The 23853-nt window shown below is 46.4% G+C and overlaps 1 protein-coding gene across 3 annotated transcripts in view; it reads right to left on the bottom strand.

Moving 5' to 3' along the window:
• The window catches only part of FAM114A1 (family with sequence similarity 114 member A1), a 60934-nt gene that overhangs the window by 14411 nt on the left and 22670 nt on the right, over positions 1-23853 (bottom strand). For 2 of the 3 annotated variants that reach the window (XM_058670197.1, XM_058670198.1), the window contains 6 exons: positions 21350-21437; positions 14083-14196; positions 13853-13959; positions 10413-10547; positions 8856-9008; positions 4653-4776 (listed from right to left, as the gene is read on the bottom strand). In XM_058670197.1, the coding sequence (XP_058526180.1) occupies positions 4653-4776; positions 8856-9008; positions 10413-10547; positions 13853-13959; positions 14083-14196; positions 21350-21437 (721 nt within the window). Of the gene's footprint in view, positions 1-4652; positions 4777-8855; positions 9009-10412; positions 10548-13852; positions 13960-14082; positions 14197-21349; positions 21438-23853 lie in introns of those variants that run through there. The other variant, XM_036496868.2, reaches the window with a different exon arrangement.

The raw sequence follows: 23853 nt of genomic DNA on the forward strand, positions 1-23853 counted from the left end.
ACCTGAGAGAGCAGGGTGGAGTGCTTGGGCTGCTGCCATCTACACGCGAGATCTGATTAGAGTTCTACCTTCTGGTGTTAGCCTGGCCCAGACCTGTCTGTTGTGGTCATCTGTAATAAACCAGCAATAGAAGATCTCTTTGTCTCTCTCCCCATCTCTCTGTAGTTATGCCTTTTAAATAAATAAATAAATAAATAAATAAATAAATACATAAATACATAAAAACTTTAACCTCTAAGTGTTGGTAGGGATTTGGGGGCAGTAGAGCATAAGGGTGGATCTGTGTGTTCATCAAAAAGTGTGTTCACCCTGTGAGGACATAGCCACAGAGTCAAGTTCATGAATAAGACAGCAGCAACATCTAGACAAGACACGGTATCTGCTGGCACTTTGATGTAGTACTTCTCAGCCTCCAGAGCTGTGAGGAATGAGTTTCTGTGGTTTTTAAGTCAGACAGTGTCTGGAAGTTCATTATGGCAGGCGAATGGACTGAAATGCGAGGGAAGGTGAGAAGGTGACATGGGAGTGATGACCTGGGGGAGGACAGCAATGAGCCACAAGGCCACAGGAAGAGCCCTTGGGTGGCAGCACAGTGAGAGTCGAGTGCAGCAGGCAGCATGGCTGGTCACAGCCAGGAAGCCACTGAGGCTGTTGCAGAGCCCCGCGAGCTGGGTTGTGCATCTGTCTTGGCCATGATGAATTTGCAAGAAGCCGATCATTTTAATCCGAGGAAGTTGAGGGGGCTTCTCTGGAAACGAATTCAGTTCTCAACGGTGTGTCAGGAGGGCTTTCTGAAGGAAGTGATATCTGAATACAGCCTTCATGAAAGAGAATGCACTTGCCACAAGAGACAGTGTCTTGGATCCAACCACAGAGGTCTTGGACCCAACCTTGCTAGGTGGGACATAGCTGAGCAGCACCCATGGGCCTCATCCCCCAGCTCCCTGACACTTCTTACTCTGAGTGAGGCAGTGGTTTGGTCAGAAAGAGTCTTGGAGCCACACTTGGGAGGTATGGGTTCTGCCCCAGCTCCTGCACCCAGGGCTCTGTGCAGGAGGGGGACGGCATCTACACATGCAATTCTCCCATAGCTTCCACTTCCTCCTTTGCAAATGAGGACAACAAGCCCTGCCCATGTCCTCTCCAGAGTGAGTGGAAGGACCAAGGCCCTGCCTATGCATGGCCTAAGGAGGGCTTCAAACACAGAGGTGCCTTGGACACGAATGATTCATGCTCACACCACCTTCAGACATGGACAGTAGGCCCTTGGGAACCCCTGGCTTTGAAATACGCACAAATTCTACGAAGCACACTGCAGCCACTTTTAGGAAACAAAATCCCAAGGAAAGTGGAAGTAGATTAAAAAAAAAAACCCAGATGCCAGAAGGTTGCAAAAAAGAACACCTGTGACTACCATGCCTGGTCTGTTCTCCCCCAAGACAATCACAAGAGAAAATGGCTTTTTAAAAAAAAAAAAAAAATCTCTCCGCCATCGTGATAAATCAAGTTAGAGATACTGGGCAGTGTGATAAAATTGCACTCTGCTGGCAAGACAAACATGCAAATCATTAGAAAACATGAAGGATCTCAATATTAGACTTATCTAAAAATGGCAGTTGATTACATTTTCTGAGATTACCTAATAAATTATTTAGTTGTTCAAGAGCCTTTTGGAAATACAAGTGCTTATAAGAAAGAAGTTGGAAAAAAGTGTTGTGGTTTCTCCCAGAATTTTCTCCTGGATTCTGTTCTCCACTAGGAAGATTTGTCCTGCGAGCTTGTTGGGAAATCCCCCGGCCTGCCTGGAGTGGTAACAACGCATCCTAATTGGACTGATCCAATGACAATGCCTCTATTTTGTCCTCCCAGTTCTTCGTTAGGTGTCTGATTAACATCTATTTATTAAATTAAGTTAATGAAGAATTAATAGTGCTATGATGATCTAGAGATACCCTTTGGGAAAATGAATGTATGATGGTAGATAACAGGATTTTGCTACTCAAGCAGAGATGAATCTATTGTTTCTTCAAGCACGCTGTTCCGCACTTGCACTTCTGTGTGTCAGACTCCAAAATCTCAATTTATAGCAGCTCTACACTGAGGCTGGGCCACATCAAAGGAGTAACATTTTCTTGTTAACAGAATGGCAGCAAATTTCTTCTCCAAGGAACAGCACCACCTGAGGATACAACATTGTTGAAAGAAGCACTGACAGCAGCATGCTCCCTGGTGCTAGGAGCAATGAGGATGTTTGTTCATTCTTTCTGAGTGACACCCCCCTGACAGCAGGGCCAGGCTCCATCAGAGGCATCATGAGCCCTGAGCACTGCAGTCCAATTGGGTTAAGCTGCCATCCCACACAAGTGCCTGTTCCAGTCCTGGCTGCTCTGCTCTTAATTTGGTGCAGTTCCCTACTGATACCTGCAAGAAAGCAGCAGAAGATGGCTCCTACCACCTACGTAGGAGACTCTGGATGGAGTTCCAGGCTCCTGGTTTCAGCACAGCATGGCCCTGGCCATGACAGCCATTTGGAGACCAAACCAGTGAACAGAGGATCTCTATCTATTCATTTCTTTCTCCCCACCTTCCACATTTCAGATCCACATGCAAAACAGAGAGGAACAACCTGCTCCCCTAGGCTCTCAGTCTGGGAAAGGAGCCTCTGACAGTCCATCCTGGGCTGAGTCTACAAGGCCAGATGCCTCATTGGCTGGCAGTCCAGTGCTGTTTCTTCATCAGAGATCAAGAGACAAGGTTGTCACCCGTGTGACTGTTGTAGAAACACACAAAATGTTCAAAAACACTACTTCCACTCCTGGCGACTCTGTTGGACCCTGGCCTACATGCGCCCTGCTTCGGATATGGCCTGAGTGTTTCTTTCCTAGGGCTTCATGCATTGGAATTGAATCCCCACTGTGAAGAATTAAGAGTGTGGGAATCTAATGAAATTACTTTGGATAGTGATTATATTTACATAATGCCAATGGTGGAATCCTAGTGGCTTGACTGAAAGAGGGTGAGACCAGATAGATGAGAGCACGTGTGTGTGCACACAGACACACACCATCTCTTGCCATATGATGCCCTGTGCTGCCCTGGGAAAAGTGAGCCATCTACCTTCATTCCAATGCTTCGGTGTAATCATTCTTGTATTTTGATGCAAATAAGATGTCCTTAGGCTGACAACTGCTGAGTGTACTCACTGATTTTGCCCTGGGCGTGGTGTCAGAGCTTTAATAGAAGGGCAGCAATGCACTATCACTCTACGCTGACACATAACAGCAACAAGGAGAATCACACGTAACAGCTGCAATTCTACTGCAACTTCACTGGCTTCCTGGCACTTCCTTGGTCCTTCTGCGGGCCAAGCAGTGCAATCCCTATTCTGCACAGCATCTAACCTGACCTCACCATAGCCATCCTGGGGTTGATTGTGGGGGAAGATCCTGAGTTTCAGAAAAGCCATTCAGCACGAAAGTAGCCCCAGAGTTTGCAATGGGACCTCTCCCATGGCCCTGGCCTTGTATCTGGCTGCCCGGGCTGTAGTGTAGTCCACTAAACAACTGCCACATGGTGCTTGGCTACAACGTTGGTGAGAAACCACTCTCCCTGTGCACAGTGAGGGCTTCACTCTGCTTTGCGTCTATACTATGAGTCTGGAGACTTGGCAAAATTCGGTTTACTGAGCTCACAGATTTGGAGGCTGCAAGTCCAAGAGTACAGAGCTCCACTGAGTTCAGTTCAGTCTCTGTGAGGGCCTCATAGCTGCATCACAGGATGGCAGAGAAATGGGAAAGAAAGAGAAGGGGCCACCATCCACTCTCCTGAGCTGCAGCCACTCTGAGGGCCCCAGCTTTCATCCCTTCTGAGAGCAGGACTCCTGATTATCTAATTACTTGGCATGAGGCCCACCTTTTAAAGGAACTGCCACCTCAGTAACACCACTCTGGGAGGCCACGGCCACTCCTGAACAGATAACTTGAAGGAATCAGTGAGCCTATTCAATTATCAGGAAATTCCCCTGACCCTGCTAAGGATGCCTTCCTTTTCAGAAAATAGGTCCTGCAGTCTCTTTTGTTTTAAGACTACGGGGCTGGAGGATCAGGGGAAAGTGCACTTGGGTCACCTCAGTGATAACCAACACTGGAAAGTCATGTTCTGGTGCCTGGATGGAAAATGGGGGTTGTTTCAGTTAGCACAGTTTAGGTGGGTGTGGATGACTTTCCAAGATTCCCTGACTCTGACTCTAGGAGAAAATTATGCCACGATATCCCTTGCAAGGCTTGCCCACCACCAATATCCATGAATTCAAACAACTCCACATAGAATAAGAACTGGAAGCTGCAGCACATTGTGGTCACAAGAACACACTGTGTACAGCGTGCTTGTTCATCCAACCACACTCATGGATTGCATGTCTGAGATGTGCCTGGATGGCAGAGAAACAATAAAAGTGCCTGCCCAGTGAGAGAGGGTCATAAATCAGCCTGAATTGCTGCCTGTCATACAGCAGGTACACAGGGGTTCTGCAGGCCTGGAGTACCTGAATTCAGTTAACTCTAGCCTGTCCAAAGAGCCATGTCTCCTGCTAGCAGTCCTCCCTGAGGGGAGCTCCAGCAGATGCTTTTTGCCAAGTTGTAATTGGCCTTTACCTGGTTCTTCTGGAGCCTCTTCGTTCTCTAAGTCTTTGGCTGCAAAAATGTCTTTAATGCAAATGAGGTCATTTTTTTGTACTTCCAGCTTCTCTCCATCCAGTGATGCTAAAAATGACTGAACCTGAAAAAAAGAAATAGGTAGACACAACTGTCATCTTTCCTTCTTCTGAATGACACTGACATACAGCTGTGCATGATTTTCCCAGAACTGACTGAGGTGACTTAGAGCATGGCAGGGGATGCTGGGCTGGATGCTGGCTTTACTGCTTACCAACTGTGCAGCTTGGGGTGATCTCCCAGAGCTCTGTGGTGTCAGAATACAGCCTGTAGGAAAGCTGGGACAGTGGGGGCCTGTGGGACCCTGTTGAGAAGAGGCTCCAGCAAAGAGAGGGTGGAAGGCCTCTTGCCCCCAGTGAGTCCTTGGATGTGCTTCCGTGCTCCCCTTGAAGATAGGTGGACATCTGTGCTCTGTCTAGTCAATCAAGGATGGACAGTGTTATCTCATCCCTGTTTCAATAACTCTTTGACTAAGTCGCCTTGTTAGCTTCTTTGTTGTCTCTGTGTTCTTAGATATGATCTAATTCTGATTTATGTCTGAACCATTGTTTCATGAAATGTATAAAAACTGAGACCCTGGAAATAAACTTTGTCAGCTGCCAAAAAGAGCACTGTCCCCCCATTTGTTCAGGTCGCATATCCTCCCCAGGAACCCACAAGGTAAACTTGCACGGGGCCTCAGTCTTCTCATTCTTTTATAGCAAGACCCACACTTCCTTGTATTCCTTTATATGGTAAATGAGATCATGAATATGGAGCCCACTGCACACAGTGGATGCTAAGGAAAAGGCGGTGGCAGCTCTTCTGTCATTGCAGCTAAAACACACTGGGCTCCTCACCTATTAATTATGCGACCTTGGGTAACACATTTAATATCTGCTCAGCATCTTTATCTGTAAAGTGGAAACTAATTGTATCTATCTTACAGGGTCACTTAAAGAATTAAATGAAATAATGTGTTGAAAATACTTGTAGCAGTACTCAATAAATAATGCATGACATAATCAATATACATAACAGGTGTGTCCACAGGTAAGCCAACAGAAATACCTAATGTCATATCTGTGTCTTCTCTTACGGCTTGAGGAAGTGTCAGTCAGTAACGGTCATGACTGATGTGGGTGGAGGGTACAGACAGGGCACCAGGGAGGGGCTTTGCCGCCTGGAGGAGGCAAGAGGGTAAGCAGGGGAGACTTCACAGAGGAGGCAATGCTTGGATGATATCATCCCTACTGTCTTCAGAACTCTACCTTAAAACTGTCCTGTGTTCACAAGCTGGGGGCTGGCATTTTGCCTAGCAGTTAAGATGCCCAAAAGTAGCTCCAGCTCTTGACCCTGGCTAATTCACCCCCTGGGAGGCCAGCAGGGATAAAACCAAGTACTGCAGTCCCTACACCTACATGGGAAACCTGGATTAAGTTCTCAACTCCTGGCTTTGGCCTGGCTCACCTCTGGATATTGCAGACATTTGCAGAAATAAATCAGTGGAAGGGAGTTCTTCCCTCTCTCAATATTGCTTTCTCTTTCCCTCTCAAAAACTAAGTAACAGTTACAACGAAATAACTGTAGAGCTGTGCAGGCAGCCTCTGGAGATCAATTTGGATTTCTAGATGGCCTAGGGCAGAGCACCATACCACATCAGAAAGGGAAGATGGCTGTGAAGTAGGAGGGTTTTATTTCCATTGTACAGGTCTTAGCTCTGGAGGGGCAGTGGGCAGAGGAGTCCCAGGCATCTTGGGAATGTTTATATATTCATGATGGCAAGAGATGAGCATGCTGGGACAACTGAGAGAGAGGGCACTCAGGATGCCAGGCCATCATTTTTTAAATCGTAGTTAATGGATACCACTGCTTTATAATGTAATGGGTGCAGAGGCTCTGCAAGGAAGCCGGGCAGGAAATTGTCATCACAGAACTCATTAACCCACCCATTAGCTGGAGAGTTCAGCAGCTGGGAGCAAATGCACCCTGCCTGATGGCTTCTGGCCTCTCCTCCTCACCCTGGTATTCCCAGAATCCTCATTTCAGCCCTCACTTATGTTTCTTCATCCTAGCTCATTTCACTGCCCCAAGGCTATGGGCACTGAATCATTACTTCAATGATAAACTACTACATGGCCCTCAAAAACCATTCATGGGATGTTAGATACTACTGGTTCTATGTTTGGCACTGTGCTAAGTATTGGCCAGCAGTTGAGGGCACACAGTCTGCCTTATAGGAACATGTGGTGTCATTTTTAAGTTTCTGTTTATTATTTGTAGCTGCTGAGTAGCATGGCAATGAAAATGGTGAGTTTTTCTTTAAAAGGGTGAATGGCTGGTGACATCTTAGAGTCAACCTAAGCCAATACCAATAATAATAATTCTATTTCCATCCCTGGACCTGAGCTTCAGCTGACAGAATGTCAGTAGAGATACTGTGTATCATTTCTGGACAAGAGTGCTGAAAATGGGTGTACTCCCTCTATAATGTCTATCCTTATGCAAATGTGGTTCAGAAGATGTAAAGCCCTGGAGGATGGCAAAACCCAATGGTGCCTTTAGTCTGGGACACAGGCAACACCACAGGAATCCCACAGTAGTACCCATCAGAGTACACTTGCCCTCTGACAAAACTTTTCAGGCTACTGAAGCTTCCTTTCCACAGTTGGCGTGGTCCCCTTCACTGGGGTGTACTTCCTAGGGTGGGAACAAGCCAGTTGCACTTGTGTGCCCATGCCCAACAGGTAGTTACCAGGGGGCTGTTTGCAGAGGGTGTGGGTGCAACTTCACGGGTTCACCTTGAGGTGAAAGAGCTGGAGGCAAGAGGACAGCTTGGAGGCTGGTGTAGATATTAGATGGATGTGTAACTTCTGAGTGGAAACCTGATGTGTGGGATTATGACAGTATGACTGTTCCTTGGTGTGGGGTTCCCCTGATAGACTCACGGGAAGCTACAAGTCATCTAAATAAAAAATGCATTGACTATATCCAGCCTAGCGGGCATCACAGAGCAGTAAGGGCAAACTGCACCATGTGGGTTGTTTCTGAAGTGAATGCCTATGTGGGGCTGTCTGGGAGCTGTGGTTCCTTCCACTGCCCAGCATGGGGACAGAAGAGTCAACAATGTGCCATCCAGCTACCATCAAGTGGCGTTTGACGTCAAACCCAACCCCAGTAAGGGAAAACATGTGTTTTGGTGGGAAGTTGCACTTTGTAGAGCTCACTCTTACTGGATTACCTAATTCTCAGTCTAGGAGAACAATTTTGTATTTACAAAATTGCTGACTGCTGGTAGGTCATGAATTTTAATTAATTAAAAAGTTAATTAATTTCAGAGACTGAGAGTTCCCATCTACTCCATCACTTCTCAGATGTCCATAATCACAGGTTGGGCGAGGCCAAAGTTGGGAACTGAGAATGTTCTCCAGGCCTCCCCCGTGGGAGGCAGGAACTCCATTCCTGGAGGCACTGTTGCCGCCTACAAGGTCCCTGTTAGCAGAACATCAGGGGAAGAAGCCAGAGAGCGCCCCGACTGCAGCCCAAGGATTCAGGTGTGGGATGTGGGCATCTTAATTGGTGTCTTTACCTTTAAGCTCACACCTGTCCCTGGATCATTCTTGTGTATAGATGTAGCCCCCTTGTGTTCAGCTGAGGGGCACCCTCCCCTGCCATGGAGAAAGTGGATCTGTGTGCTGCATGTGCAATCAGCACTCCTTTACTCCACGTACACTGCTGCTTCTCTGGCTTTTCCTCCTCACTGGTTCTAGCATCTGCCCGGCTCCCTCCCCAGTGAAGAAGTGAAATAAACCCTTTAAGAGGTGCTCATTTTGTAGCCGAAAGAGAGACATGATTAGGTTTGTTTTGAAAATTATCCTTGACCAGTTTTGACTACATGGCTCTCACTGAGGGCTCAAGAGCAATCAAAAAGGACATAAACACAAATGGGAACATACGATGTGATAACCTGGCATGGCGGAGGGCTTCCTGGTCAGAGATAATCTCTTCTGGATTACAAAGGCATCACAAGTGGGACCAAAACACAGGAGGAGGGGGCCCGCAGCATGCTAACAACGAGATCTTTTCATGGCTTCCTGCAACTGCTTTCCTGTTTGACAGATGCATAATGCAACGTGCTTTTTCACATGACCGCTGCAGACGCACCTTGCTTTCACTCTCATTGGACAGGATCTCCAGGGCTTCCAGATGTGACAGACCTTGATACTCATCAAACAGCATCCCGTAGTGGGCGGTCCTCTCAACCGTGAGCTGCTGTGCCAGTCTCTGCTTTTCCTTCTCCTTGGCCTCCCTCAGCATCTGTGGAAACAAACCATGTCTGTGCATGACACGCGAAGAGACCCTCTTACTGCCCATGTCCTGGGGCAGGTATCATATTTGCTCACAACATGCAAGGAGCCCCGCTTGCTGTCTAGGTTACCGGGCAGGCAGCAGGACTGAAGCTTGTCCTTTGGAAGGGGATGCTTCAATGATCTCAGAATTTCTAAGAAATGGTTTTCCAGTGGTGCTACTGATCATTTTAATGTGATCTTGGCATGTCACTACATACTATGCAGAACCAAAGTAAAAATGTCACACATGGGACTAAGTCTGTGAAGCAGTATACAACAAAAGCCTAACACTGGCTTCCGGCAAAATGTTTTCCATGTATGTGATTAACATTCCTGTTTTCTACAACGTCCCCATGTTCTATAGAGAGCAAGCTTCAAGTACACTGGAAAATTCAATTTCTTGTGATAGGCTTAACCACAAATTTTATATCTACTCAGAATTCAAAACAGAAGTAAGCTGGCCTGATATTACTTGTTACATTATTTTACTTGACAGAATTACAGAGGACAGAGAGGAAGCAAGATCTTCCATTCACCAGTTCACTCTCCAGTGGCCAGCTACCATGACCAGAGCTGAGCTGGTCTGAAGGTAGAAACCAGAAATTTCTTCTGGGTCTCCCATGTGGGTGCTGGAGCCCAAGGACTTGAGTCATCCTCTGCTGCCTTCTCAGGCAATTAGCAGGGAGCTGGATCAGAAGTGGAGCTGCCAGGACACGAACTGATATCCACAGAGGATGCCAGAACCACAGGCAGAAGATTAACTCGCCATGCCACTGTGCTGGCCCCTGTCTGCAATCTTAACTTAAGCATTGTATATGTGTCTACATATACACATATGTATAGAGAACTTCAATAATTTCCCCCTCCCCAAAATCAATAAATACAAACTCAGAATATGTTTAGCACCAGTTCCTCAGAGTAATTAAGCTCACACTCTTGGTCTGATCTTCAGAACTTTGGTTTTACCCTTCAGGTGCCTTGGGCCTGGATGCTTTCCCAGCTGCCGCCTCTCATTGCAAGGCCCGCATTCACTCCAGCAGGAAGTCTGGAACCCAAACAGACTTGGCCTCAGCCCTGCATCACTCTCTGCACAGGTCCTCCCTCTCCCATACTGTTCTGAGTCACTGGGTTGGCGTGCTTGTCTGGGTTCAAGGTTATTGCCTATTAGGATGGGGGTAGCGAGAGTGAGCCTGCACATCTCCCTCCTATGCCTGGCACACACAAGACCAGGGAGCCCAAAGCAGCTGGCCTTTGGCGGCATTCCTTCCTCAATGGTCACTCTCCACTCTGGTGCAGTGTGAATATAAATCCTGTGCTTTACAGGACCCTTTACCACACCCAAAGACAACCTTGCCAAGGCACATGACCCAACCTGAGACAAGGAAACGGTTCTCTCCATGAGGGTCTTGGTCCTCTTAAAGCCAGGGTCGCTCTCAGCGAGGACATGCATGGTCTTCTTGCCGATGAATTCTAAGGCATCAAGGCCACCGGTCAGGACGCTCTTACCCTGCCAGGGAAATGATTGCAAGAGATGAGATTTTTGTCCTTTTTCTGTTTGGCAGCCAACAGCAACTCCTAGATAACTGGCATGTTCTTTAAATATTAAAATCAATATAAAGGTACAGGGTTTTTTTTCTTTTCCTCTCATCAGATTTATCATCTATTTAATCCTATTTTCTTTCCCTTGGAAAAGCATATGCTATGTAATGTATAGGGCATTACAATGTAATTTTTAAAAAAAGCAATGTCTAGGGAATAAAAGCCATGGCAAAGGGGGGGTGCCTTTTACCGGTTTCATTTCTATGTACTTAAGATGCTGAGTGAGCAGGTGACCCAGTTGCTGGTCTGGAAAAATTTAACTCACGTAACAGAGTTATTTAGAGCAACCTATTAAAATGTCAAATACTCTTGGCAATTTAGGGGATTCTTTAATCTCAGGCCCTGGGAGTACAGAGCCCTGGGGCTATTTGAGACGACTCCTGAATCCTTTCAGAAACCAGCAAAAATTGCCAATAATTAGTATATTCATGATTTTGGTCAGGGGGACTGCCATGTACTTCTGGCTTTAAACATTCCCCTGCTTTACATTTATTCCCCTAAAAAAAAATCCCTTTGTCAAGAGTCAACAACAAAAAAACCCAAACTTACAGCCACTGTGGCTTACATCAGCTGCTCTGGCAAACCAAACCATGTATAATTCTTTGCAACGTTTTCTGTACAAATCTGACCACACAACTGTAATTACAATATGCACACCTTATGCTTTCCCTCTATTTTATAGAGGTAATATAAATTACAGTGCATTTTACCTGCACTTTCCAATCTTCATAAATATCACACTCACAGAACTATTCAGTGTCATGGAATGTATTTGCTCCATCTGTCATTTCCATCCCAGACACGGCCTTTGTGTTTAGATTTGGGGGCCGATCAATAATCATAACACAGACTGCATGATGCAACGCTCTGGGAGGAGCATGGGATCTCTATATGATGTGCTTTCACTGGACTTGATTTGTTGCCATGGGTCACCCAGAAGAGGAAAAAAGGGAGAAGGAAGGACCTGGGGGTTTTGGGGAGGGGTGGTGGAGGTCTAAAAGGCTCAGAGTGGAAGGCAAGGATGCTGCAGGCAGACTCAGGGTATTCTGGAGATCATCAACTGGCCTCCTGTGCCACAGGTGTTGCAAGAGCGCCCTCCAGCCCCAACGGCTGCTGGACAGGTACTGAGATGGGGCCCCGAAAGCCCATTTACTGCTCCTTGGATAGAGATTGGATAGAGATTCTTGAGCGGCAAGGAGACAAGCACATTTTCTCTTCCTGGCATGCCCAGATGTGTAAGTCTGTGTAAAACAGCCTCCTCTGTCCACAACCCCTTTCCTTGTAGCACCAAGTGCTGAGCTGCCCCTGCCTGCCACAGCCATGTGCCCCTTGCTTGCCAGCCCATGCCAACCCCTCACACAGCTCCTGGGCCATGGTAGGAATTAACGTTATTCTGTTAAATGAATGAAAGCATTGGTGAGGTGTGAGTCATACGTAGAAAAGTGAATTACTTGCTGAGGTGTACCAAATTATGGAATCAGCAAAAATCCAGGCTATGAGATACACTCTAGATTGAATGGCTTAATTACCGAAAGTGATAAAAAAAAATCATGAAGGGTTGGGTGGAAATCTGAACCAGCAAGTTCAGAAAGGGGCAAAGCAAAACCTGCAATGCCTAAGAATAGATGCTTAGGTGAGCAGTTCAGAAAGCAATCACGCAAGGGGCAGGCATTTGGTGCGCTGGATAGTTAAGCTTCTTCTTAGGATGTCCCGATCCCCCATCAGAGCAACCAGGCTGGAGTCCCTGCTCCGTTTCCAGGTCCAGCTTCCTGCTAATGTGCATGCTGGGAGTGTTCAAGTCCTTGAGTCCCTGCCACGTGCATGCCTGTGTGCGAGACCTGGGCTGAGTTCTTGGCTCCTGGCCAATTTTGCAATGAATAGGTAAACAAGACAGTTTCGAGCAACCAGCAGGTTGGTTCTACAGGATAGAAAAATCCCCATTTTCTTGCTGGTCCCGAAAACAAGGTGGCTGCCTTCTGCCAACTGGGGTCTACCCACTAAACAACACCCTTGGTGTCTTGCTGCCAATGATAAGACTCCTTTAAGATGGAGGCAGGAGCCTGAAGGCATACACGTGGAGTTCTACAAGGAAAGGAGAAGAGGACAGTGGGAATTATGAGGTGAGGATAAGGGAAGAACGCTATCTAGTTATCATTTGTTTTTTTTGGAAAGTCAGATATACAGAGAGGAGGAAAGACAGAGAAAGATCTTCCATCCATTGACTCACTCCCCACATAACTGCAATTGCCAGAGCTGAGTCTATCTGAAATCAGGAGCCAGGAGCTTCTTTCAGGTCTCCCTTTCAGGCACAGGGTCCCAAGACTTTGGGCCATCCTTGACTGCTTTACAAGGCCACAAGCAGGGAGTTGGATGGGAAGTAGGGCTGCTGGGATTAGAACTGGCGCCCATATGTGATCCCGGCACTTATAAGGTGTGGACATTAGCCGCTAGGCTACTGCACTGAGCCCAATCTAGTTACCTTTATTATCTAGAACTACTTTCTATTTCTTTGCATTTTATTTGCAAGGCAGACACTGTTCAACTGCCCATTTTCTCCTCAAATGCCAATGACAGCCAGGACTGAGCGAAGCTGAAGGTAGGAGTCTGGGGCTTCACCTGGATTTCCCCTGTGCTTAGCAGTCCTCGGGCCATCACCTGCTGCCCCCAGTGTGTACTTTCACAGGAAGCAGAGGAGCTGGGACTTGAACCAGACACCCTGATCTGGGATGTGGGTGTCCCAAGAGGCACTTTAATTGCCTGTCCCAAGGCACACTCTAGAGATGTATCAGGGGCTGCTATTCCTGATTCCATTACTGCTCATCTTTTATGTGAGTGGTATTGTAATTATTCAGAGTAAGGGTTAGAGCAGCTAGAAAACACAGCTCTCCTAGTCGGACTCCAGTGTTTTCTCTCTGCCTGGCCAGAGGCTGTCACTACAGTGCTTGGGCAGGACATGGTTAAATCAGACTGGAAAATATTCCTTTTAAGCAGCTTCCTTCTCTTCTACATCACATGTAGCTCATGCTGCCCTTGTTATTCAGGCTCCAAGGTTACACCTGTTCTGCAGCAGAAAACACAACAAAAACCATAATCCAGTGTTACAAGCAAAGCCCTCTTCTCTCTGATGTATCTAGGTCACTGTAAATAGAAACATCAGAAGCAAGTGCTGGGGACTTGGGGGGGGGGGCGACAGAGGAAGCAGCTACGACTCACTGTGTTTTGCACCACATTGGTGAGGGTTGACAGCATGCCCCGTGACCCTGATGAAGGAGTCGTGGGTGGGCTTCCTGTGGGGCCTGGATCTGCGGCTGCATCTGTAGCTAAACAGAACACAATTGTTAGCTTTCCTGCTGCTGCTGATCCGAATGTGAAAGCATGCTCTATGTGCACATGGCACCATCAAGCCCGAGGACAAGGACAACCAAAGGAAAGGAATAACTCACTTTCAGGGACCCCGTTATCAGGAGTGGACTGGGCCCCTTCAGAAGATCCAGAGTTGACAGGATGAATCCGGAGGGTGGCGCCTGCTTTCTCCTTGACTGCTGTCAATCCATGACCTGTCAGAGAACAGAAAGAGGCTACAGACACATGCTGGAATCCTCATGCTCTGCAAAGTCCTCTGGCTCCTCTTGGAAAGCGGTCTGAGGTGGCAGGTGCGCACCCTGATGGACAGCCAGGGGTCCATAGTCAAGGTACTGGAGTCCCTCAGATGTGGTCACCCACCACTGCCTGCTGAGTGACCTTGGAGAAGATACTTGTGACTCACTTTCCTCACTGGTTGTGATGAGCAAATGAGATCTGTCAGTGTACATAAGTGCTCCCAGATTTTTTAAAATCTATTTACAAGTGAGAGCATACAAGCAAGAATGTTCCCATCAGTTGCATCATTGCCCAAATGCATTCAATGGCCAGGCGTGGGCTGGGCCAGGTTAAAGCTGGGAGCTGGGAACTCCATCCAGGTCTCCTGTGTGGGTGACAGACCCAGTGACTGGAGCCATCCTCTGCTGCCTCCCAAGATACAAATGCGTGGAAAGCCTAGAATCAGGAGCAGAGCTAGGAGCTCGAACTCAGGCTCTCTGACACGGATGTGAACATCACAACTGCTGCTCCAAACACCCGCCCTTCCCAGGTGCTTCTTAGCCTTGTCCGGCTCCCAGCCTGGGATCCCACCATAGACAGCCTATCTCTGCACAGCGTACCTGTCTCCTGTCCCCTGCAGAGCTGGGGCCCTTTGTGTTTTGATTCCTGGATGGCCTCATACCTTGCAGTCACTCTCTCAGTATTTGCTGAATGGGAATCATCTGAGCTTCAACAGGACCCTTCCAAATGTTAGTCACTCCAAAGAGCCTGGAGCTAACGTCCCTAAATCAACAGACAAGTCCATGGAGAGAACCAGGCCATTGATAAGCTGGCTTCAGCAGTCTTGGTCCAAAGCAAGCCATGGGGCAGTGGTTTCTTTGCTCCACCCGCACAGGAACAGCAGTTACAGTCCCCAGAGCCTGGCCCAGAGAGAGTTCAAAACCAGTTGCTGAATGCACTGCTGACCCATATGGAAAACTCTTGGCTTGATAGAGAAATGGCCTCCCCTACATTTTATTCTGCAGAGCTACCCCCCACCCACTTTCAGGTCCTCATGATGAACCCTAGCACTTCCAAGTTCCCAAATCCAATGAAGGAATCAATAGCCTACTGACTCCTGTCATTACAGCAACCCCAAGGTCCCTTATGTTCAGGGACCTGAGACGCTACAATGTGCACGAGTGGTAGGACCATCCTGAGTCCCAGCAGGGGCTGGGAGCTGCACATGCTGCCTGCCCTTAGAGGGCACTGTTAGGATGACCAAAGGCCCATCTCCTGAATCAGAGGAAGTCATGAATGAATCCCAGACCCAAAGAGCCCATCATTATCTGTTGGAATTTTGTTTATCAGAGCAAACAAGGCACAAACATTACTAAATACAGGATTAATTATAATCCAATGGAAACTACCTGTCATTCACTGTCTTAAAAACCCTAAAACTTAGAGATATGATTTACAATTCTAATTACACATAAAAATATGTGTCTATATTCATGAACAGATCCTCAGACATCATTCAAACTCACGATTCAGTTCCTCCCCAAACAAGGATGTACTGTAACTGCTAAAACTAAGATTGAGCTAATTCTCTCTGGCTTCCAGTGAATTAAGGCATTTCAACGAGTACTTACTGAAGTTTCAGTGATGCATTTAAGCTGCTTGTTATAACTATCTAATTCTACACACCGAGTCCCTCTTCCTATCATCATGAAAACAAACTTGTTATTCCAAAAGGAAATCATGAGCATCCAAATCTCAGCTTACACAGCTCATTTTGGCTGGGAGGCACCATCTGTTCCATGTTCTTCGCTCAAGCCAAGCAAGAAAGATGACAACTCCACACCCCTCCCTCAGACCACATCAGGGCTGAATAAACTTGGTCTTCACTATCTCTTTAACCTTGACCAGAACTGCAGGACAAGGCCCTGCCTGGTTCTCTTTGTCTCTCACCAAGTCAAAATACACATGACCATAAAGATACATATACAAGTTTCCTGTAGACAAATCACTTTGTTTCTGGAGGAAAATACCATTTTCATGTGCAGATAAGCAGTGTGTTTGCTGAACAGCATGACAATAGGCTGCTACTCCAACTCGATTTTCTAGATAACAAGTTTTTTTCTGAAATTTTTGCAAGCAAAAGTATGTCTTTATACTACATGCTACTAGTAATATAAAGTGAAGCTTCATATTTACATACAAGCTGTGATTTTTCATTGCTTGAGGTTTAGATATTGTGCCACACCCTACTTTGAAGAGTTAACTTCCAAAAATTTTACTTAGTGTGACATCTAGTGCCCAGAACAAGAAAATAATGCTATGAGATTGCTGTAACCTCTCAGTGGATTGATTTACTTCCAGAGACACCAACTGGGTTAAAAAAAAAACATGTCCAAATAACACCATAGGGTATAGTTCACAGATTGGTGTATTTATATTTTAAGTGCCCTAAAAACCAGAAACCCCTCTAAATCCCATGATTCAAAAAATGGATTATCCTGTACTCCTTGACTTACTGCAATAAAAGAAGGTGAATAAAGATGATAATGAATATTGCATAAATGCAATCTCACTATATAATTTTTAAAGATGTTAACTGATTGTCCAGCATTTCATTTATTACCTATACTATACTCTAGCAGATAATACTCTAAGCTTAGGAGTCAGGGGTCTTGTGGAGGAATTCTGGCTCCATTATCTATTAGCTATGTAACGCTGGAGAGCTACTCTCTGCTGCTATATATTTTCTCAAAGGAGGACTTGGTACACCTGCCCCTCCCCCAGGGTGACCACCAAGGAGCCACATGTGAAACCTCTGTTTCGGCCAACATTTACTCAGGACTGACTATAACCCAGGTACTGGATAAAATATGTTCAGCATAGGAAATCATCTCAATGGTTTTAGTCACCGTGGGTGAGGATATTCTAAGACCCATTTTACAACCAAGAAAACTGAGATTCAGTGGGACAAAATCACTTGGCCAAAGTCCCAAAGACAGTGACAGTGGTAGGATTCCAACAGTCCCCATGTCTCTACAATCCACTGTGTCCTCCCTGCTACACTAAGGTGTTTTTTTGTTGTTGTTGTTGTTGTTTTGTGCCATTTGAAGCTGGTTAAGGGTCACTTTTCCCACTTGGACTGCACAGGCAGGGATGGTGTGCACTGCTCAGCATCACACTGTTCATTTTTCCTGCTGGTGATACTGTCTCTTTTTTTTTTTTTAAAAAGATTTATTCATTTTATTACAGCCAGATATACACAGAGGAGGAGAGACAGAGAGGAAGATCTTCCGTCCGATGATTCACTCCCCAAGTGAGCCTCAACGGGCCAATGAGCGCCAATCCGAAGCCGGGAACCTGGAACCTCTTCCGGGTCTCCCACGCGGGTGCAGGGTCCCAATGCATTGGGCCGTCCTCAACTGCTTTCCCAGGCCACAAGCAGGGAGCTGGATGGGAAGTGGAGCTGCCGGGATTAGAACCGGCGCCCATATGGGATCCTGGGGCTTTCAAGGTGAGGACTTTAGCCACTAGGCCAGGCCACCGGGCCCGATACTGTCTCTTAAACATCTTCCTCTGAAGTGCTTGTGGCAGAAGGGAGGTGGCTCCTCCCAGATTGTATTACAGTGGCTGGTCAAGGCAGGAGCTTATGATCTGTACATTAATGGGGGGCATCTTAATGAGCCATCTGAAGCCCCAAAGCTCCCCCACAGGACAGGATGGAACCTCTGCTGCAACCACACTGTGTATGAACTTGGGCTATGACCTGGGTCCACTTCCCAATCTGAGCTCTTGCAAGGCTCTACTCTAAGAAAATTCCAGCGAAACTCCAGCACACAAACCTCTGCCCTCGTCTGTCTCCTGAGTGTCAGAATAGGACTCTCCTCCACCTCACTCTTGTCTGTGGTTGCACAGTATCCTACTGAGTTGCCGGATCACATTTTCAGTTCTTTATTGACAGATAATTACTCTTCTGGAAACTTTACCAATTTGCAGTCTTGTTTGGGTGCATTTTAGAGCAATCAGATAAAATAAAAATACTGAGCACATTTCAGATTCTTCTAGCAAGACATCACACAGCATTGCATAGTGCTGGTTTAGAACAGTAGATTGTTGATACTGTCAGACTCAACTAAAGCAAATGATGGTGCAGTGCCTCCTCCCTCCGTCAGGATGGCTGCTGTCCATTCTGTAATCAGATACTCACTTTCTCGTTAGGTTTAACATTGACAAGAGCTGTCCTTGGTCTAGTAGCCCAGCAAAACTCACTAACCCATGCACCTGACTCAGAGACTAAAGGGCTGTTCACAAACCCCAAGCCTATTACCTTTTACAGTAATGTTCCTTGAGAATGATCACATCATAGCATGTGCCAGGATCCCATTTGGGTGCTGGTTCTAGTCCTGGCTGCTTTGCTTCCCATCCAGCCCTCTGCTTGTGGCATGAGAAAGCAGTGCAGGACGGCCCAAAGTCTTGGGACCCTGCACTCGTGAGGGAGACCCAGAAGAAGCTCGTGGCTCCTGGCTTTGGATCAGCTCAGCTCTGGCTGTACTTACATATATTCTTGTTCTTTGTTATAGTCACAATGTATGGAATTATCCCAGGGCCTTATCCCGTTCATGAAGTTGAAAGGGACCCCAGAGTTGCTTAAACTTTCCTACCCACACTTTTCCAAATGAAGAACCCAAGTCTCAGAGAACTTAAGTGCATGGTTCAGCTAGCAGGGGGCAGTCCCTTTTGATCCCAGGTAAAAGGACTTGGGTCCAGTCCTAGGACTCAGGCTACAGTGCTCATTCCAAGAGAGTACCACCTTCCAGAAGTGTCTTGTCACCAATCACTCACCTGCCAAATGCCAACAGTTTTCTCCCAGTTGTGGATGCACTTTTCTCAACTGTGAGAAACACTCGTTCCTATTTCTACCAATCCACTGGCAACAGCTCAGCAGTTTGTTGGGGGCCACATGTTTTGCACTCCTGTCTGCAAACTGAATTATCTGGGGTGGGGGTAAGCAGGTTTCTGAGTGGAAATCGATTACAACTGACCATGGAGCTATTTTCTTTCTTTAGTCTCCACAGGTAATTTGTACACTTCCAAGTACGCATCTATTGCTATCAGTGCTGCTTCCTAACATGGCTCCTTGCCTGGTAATAACAGACTGTCACTGCAGCTGAGTCCCCAGGGTCGGTCACAGTGTCTGCACGTGACTGAAGGCATGCCTGGCTCACCTGGTAGTCCTGAAGAGATAGCAGCAGCTCCCAAAGAGACACGGGCCATAAAGGCACCACCACTTTGGACAAAGTTTAAAAGAGTTTTATTTGAAAGGAGAGTCAACCATAATGCTAAGGGAAATGAGCCAATCCCAAAAGGTTAAATACCACATGTTTGCCTTAATTTAAGATGATATGATGTTATGTATAACATATTATGTTATGAATGTTATATGTTGTGTATAAACTAAAATTGAAGTGTAGGTGAGGTGGTCACAGAAGGTGGCTGGGAACTCGCATTTACTTTTAACATATTGGTTACTCATTACTATGTCAATTAATTCCATAATGATGTAAATTTTTGCTGATGGTATGTTGGAGCTTTCAATTGACTGGGATGATACTCTGCTGGCTCCGTCTTCAGACCAGAGAGGGTATACCTAAGAAGCCGTTGAACTTGACTGGACAATAAGATGCTGGACTCTATGTTTGGTATACGCTTGCAATGGGGGAATCTCAACTGAACTTGAGCTGTGGTTATGCAACAAGGTGGAGGAATCCACCATGGTGGGAGGGTTTGGGGAGGGGTGGGGAAAACCCAAGTACCTATGTAACTGTGTCACATAATACAATGTAATTAATGAAGTAAAATAATAAATAATTAAAAAAAATAAAATAAAATAAAATAAAATAAAAAAGAAAGGAGAGTCAGCAAGCGAGAGAGCTAGAAAGCTTTTCCTTCTGTAGGCACATCCTTCTAATGTGTTCAATAGCTGGGATTGGGACTGGCCCAGGCTGAAGCTGAACTGGAATTCAGCTCAGGTCTCTCACGTGGGTGGCTATGATCCAAACACTCGTGCCATCACCACTGTCTGCCAGGGTGCACAGTAGCCAGAAGCTGGAACTGGGAGCAGAGCTGGGACACAGATTTGGGCACTCTGCCTTGGAAAGTCAGTGTCCCCAGCAGTGTCCTAACCTCGGCAACCCCTTGACCATAGCAGGTTAAAGCTGCTGCCCAGTTCGGGCTGTGGGCTCAGCTCTGCCATCTCTCCAGGTTTGCAGTACCTGTGATCCCAAGCTGGCAGCCTCTTATTTTGACTCCACTCGTGCCACATGATTTAGTATTGTATCAGTTTCATCAAAAGCCTATCTCATTTCCAGTTATACATGTTTACAATTTCAGTCAGTATTATATAAGGCATGACTTCTTTTTTTTTTTTTTTACGTACTAGAAAGGCAAAGTGAGAGAGAGGAGGAGAGAGAGAGACCTCTTCCATCTACTGGTTCACTCCCCAAATGGCTGCAATGCCTGGAGCCAGGAACTCTATCCGAGTCTCCCATATAGAGGGCAGGAGCCCAAGCACTTAGGCTATGCTCCATGGCTTTCCCAAGGCACAGAGTAGGGAACTGGATATGAAGTGGAGCAGCTAGGACTTCCAAGTTCCCCTTTCAAAATCCCAACCTACAGCCAAAGCTGTGAAAATACTAAGCTTCTGGAATTGGTGGTGTGACAGATGGGGATTTCAGAAAGAAGCAGGTAGCAGTGAGACAGACCAAAGATTCTTGTCCCCAAGAGACCCTAGGGCCTTTGAGCAGGAGTGTAAAGTCATGGGGACTTCACTCCTGTCACTAGGTTCTGTTAGCTGGCCAAGGTGACGGGGTCTCTCAGTTGACTTTGAGTTCACCAAATCCCAACCCTGACACTGCTGACTTATACAAAGTCTCAGCCTCTGCGGTTTAGTTGCTTATGTGTCGCATGGAGAAAATAACAGATTTCCCTGAAGGATGATTTTGAAGACTGCATGTATTAGCATACAAGAAGTGCTTAGAACAGCAAGCGCCAAAATCAGTTTGCTTGTGGGCTGACATTAAACTCAGTGTTTGGTGCAGTAGATGTCAAATCTCCAGGGTGACATGTATAGCTTACCTACTGTGGCGGAGGCGGACGAGAGCAGAGATTTTCCCCAGGAGCCCCAGCCTGCCCAGCCTCCTCCCTGTGGAGTGGAGTCCACGGCCTGTGGAGAAACATAGGGGCTACAGGTCAGTAATCCAGTTTCTCCCTAAAAGGGAAACCATCTCCTTCCCCCAAGGGTTTGAAAAAAAGAGAAGGCTAGAAAAGCAAAAGGAATCACCAGCAAACACATCTCAAGGACTTGGGGTTTACAAGAGTCCTAGGTGTGTATCTTGACCCACACTGCAATGCATATTTGGAACCAAATTGATGCGTGGTGTTCTTGGCCTCTGATGGAACGGCTTGAGAAGCGGAGTTCAACACTACTGGAGCCTGAAGGCTCTCCATTTTCCGTATGACAGGGATGGGAGCTACATGTACAGAGCTGGGTAAATTGGGAGATACAGACAACAGAGCACACAAGAGTAGTCTGAAAATACAGGATACAACCTTGACCTGGGCAGCTTGCACAGTGCTAGACAAACGCAGCTTTCAAGATAGGGTTAGCTGTCAAATTTGAACAATGGCACGTGATGCTTTGGCATGGCTGGTAGGCAAAGTAGGAGCAGTCAGGGAAAGCTCCACAGTGGGGACCCCACTGATGTGAGTGTCCATTCCACTAGCAATGGCCCCCATAAACTATATCTCTCTCCCAAGTGGTAGGCTGTCCCTTGCCTTGGTAGATGGCAATCCTTGTGCCTGGGTTTTTGACATCAGAATTGAGAAGCTGTGGCTTGAATAGAAAAGTCAGGCTACATGAAGTAAAGATATTCCAAGCACCAATCCTCTGAGAATTTAGCAGCCCAGAGTGAAGAGAATGAAGAAGGCATGATCACCAGAAGTGTTGTATCCCAGAGAGCTTCCCAGCCCCTGGTTTCCACCCCCCTCCCACAAAGGCCCTATAAGATTTCTATATAATCTGGCTCACTCTTTTTTTAAAGGTGTTTTGTTTACTGATCTATCCCAGACCCTAGAAGAGTATCTGGAATGCAAAAAATGCTTAACCCCTGTTGCATAAAGTACAGATAATCATTCATTTTCTCAATTGCATGTACATTTGTTTCCGTTACTTGCAACCAATGAGCCTGCTGGCTCAGTTAGCAGAACCACAGCCCTGTCTGACTCTCTGGAATTAAAACCAAAGCAAGAACAAATACATTAGACGTCAACTCTGAAGAAGCATAGCATTTTCACTGAACAAAAACTGGGGGAGAAGGATGGGAGGGAAGACAGGAAGGAGGGGAGGCAAGTTAGAGAGGAAGTGAAAAATTTCTACAGAGCTTGTAGATCCTATTATTTTTGACTCAAGGATGGCCCACAATCACTCTTAACTTCCTTCCACCCCTGGAGATAAGGGTGCCCATGCGAGACTTTTTGATCAATGAGATATATAAGAATAAACAGGAAAGTTGTCACTTTCATGATAAATTAAGCAGCTATGGCTAGAGCCAATTCTCCCTTTTTTCTGACTTGAAAGTGAGCATGACACTTGAAACTGAAGAAATCATTTTGGCTGTCATTGGGCCAATGAATCAAGGTCACTTGTCCTGGCATTCCTGAACAATTAAACCAGCATGAGTGATTGCCCCCTTCATGCTTTTTATTCGGTAAGAGGGGGAAAAAGCTACTCTGTAAACTACAATATATTGGATTCTAGTCACTTGCATCCAAATGCACTCCTGATTCACCAATTAAATAACAAATACCAAACATTAGTGCACAGTCAAGAGACAAAGCCTAGAAGTAAATCATCTGGGTTTGACTTTGTTTTGTCATTTCTAGCAACTCAAGTCTGTTTCTTCATTATAAAATATGAGATACTGTAATGCAAGGATTTTAGAATGAATAACTTCACAGGGTTACTGTAAAGATTTAAAAAATAAGGGGAATCAAGATAGGGTAAGGACACGTTTAAACGGACAGAAAAACATTTAATCAGGATGAAGCAGAGAGGACATATTCCAGGAAATAGAAGAGGACAGAACAACGGCAGAGGGGTACCTGGAGACTGACAGACACAGGAAAACAATGGACACAACAGTGTGGTGTTGCAATGACTGATACTCCAGCAGCATTCAGCAAACAGTGGCGATCTCAACTCCACCAGCAGCTGGAACTCCACTAGCAACCAGGTGGGAAGGGACTTTCACTGGGAGCTTGGGAGGTAAAGCCAGACAAAGAACTGTCCGTCCTGCTGGTCCGTTTGATTTGACCAGGAGCAGAGACAGAGCAGCAGATCCCAAATGGACAGTGCGAGAACAGGGTAGCAGTGAGCCGAACTGGGCGCCATTTTGTGTAAGGAGGTAAAGGCAAGGGAAAGAACTGAGCATACGCTGAGCTGGGAGTGAACTCATTTCTGACTCAGTGAACTGCAGCCACGTGGCATTCTACAGGTTCCACCCAAGACAGGTCTGGGTAGCCCTCAGACCTGACAACCAGCAGATCAAGAACTCTAGTAGTGGTACATCAGGCGCCATTTT

The sequence above is a fragment of the Ochotona princeps genome, chromosome 11 (assembly GCF_030435755.1).
Source record: "Ochotona princeps isolate mOchPri1 chromosome 11, mOchPri1.hap1, whole genome shotgun sequence".
Lineage (NCBI taxonomy): Eukaryota > Metazoa > Chordata > Mammalia > Lagomorpha > Ochotonidae > Ochotona > Ochotona princeps.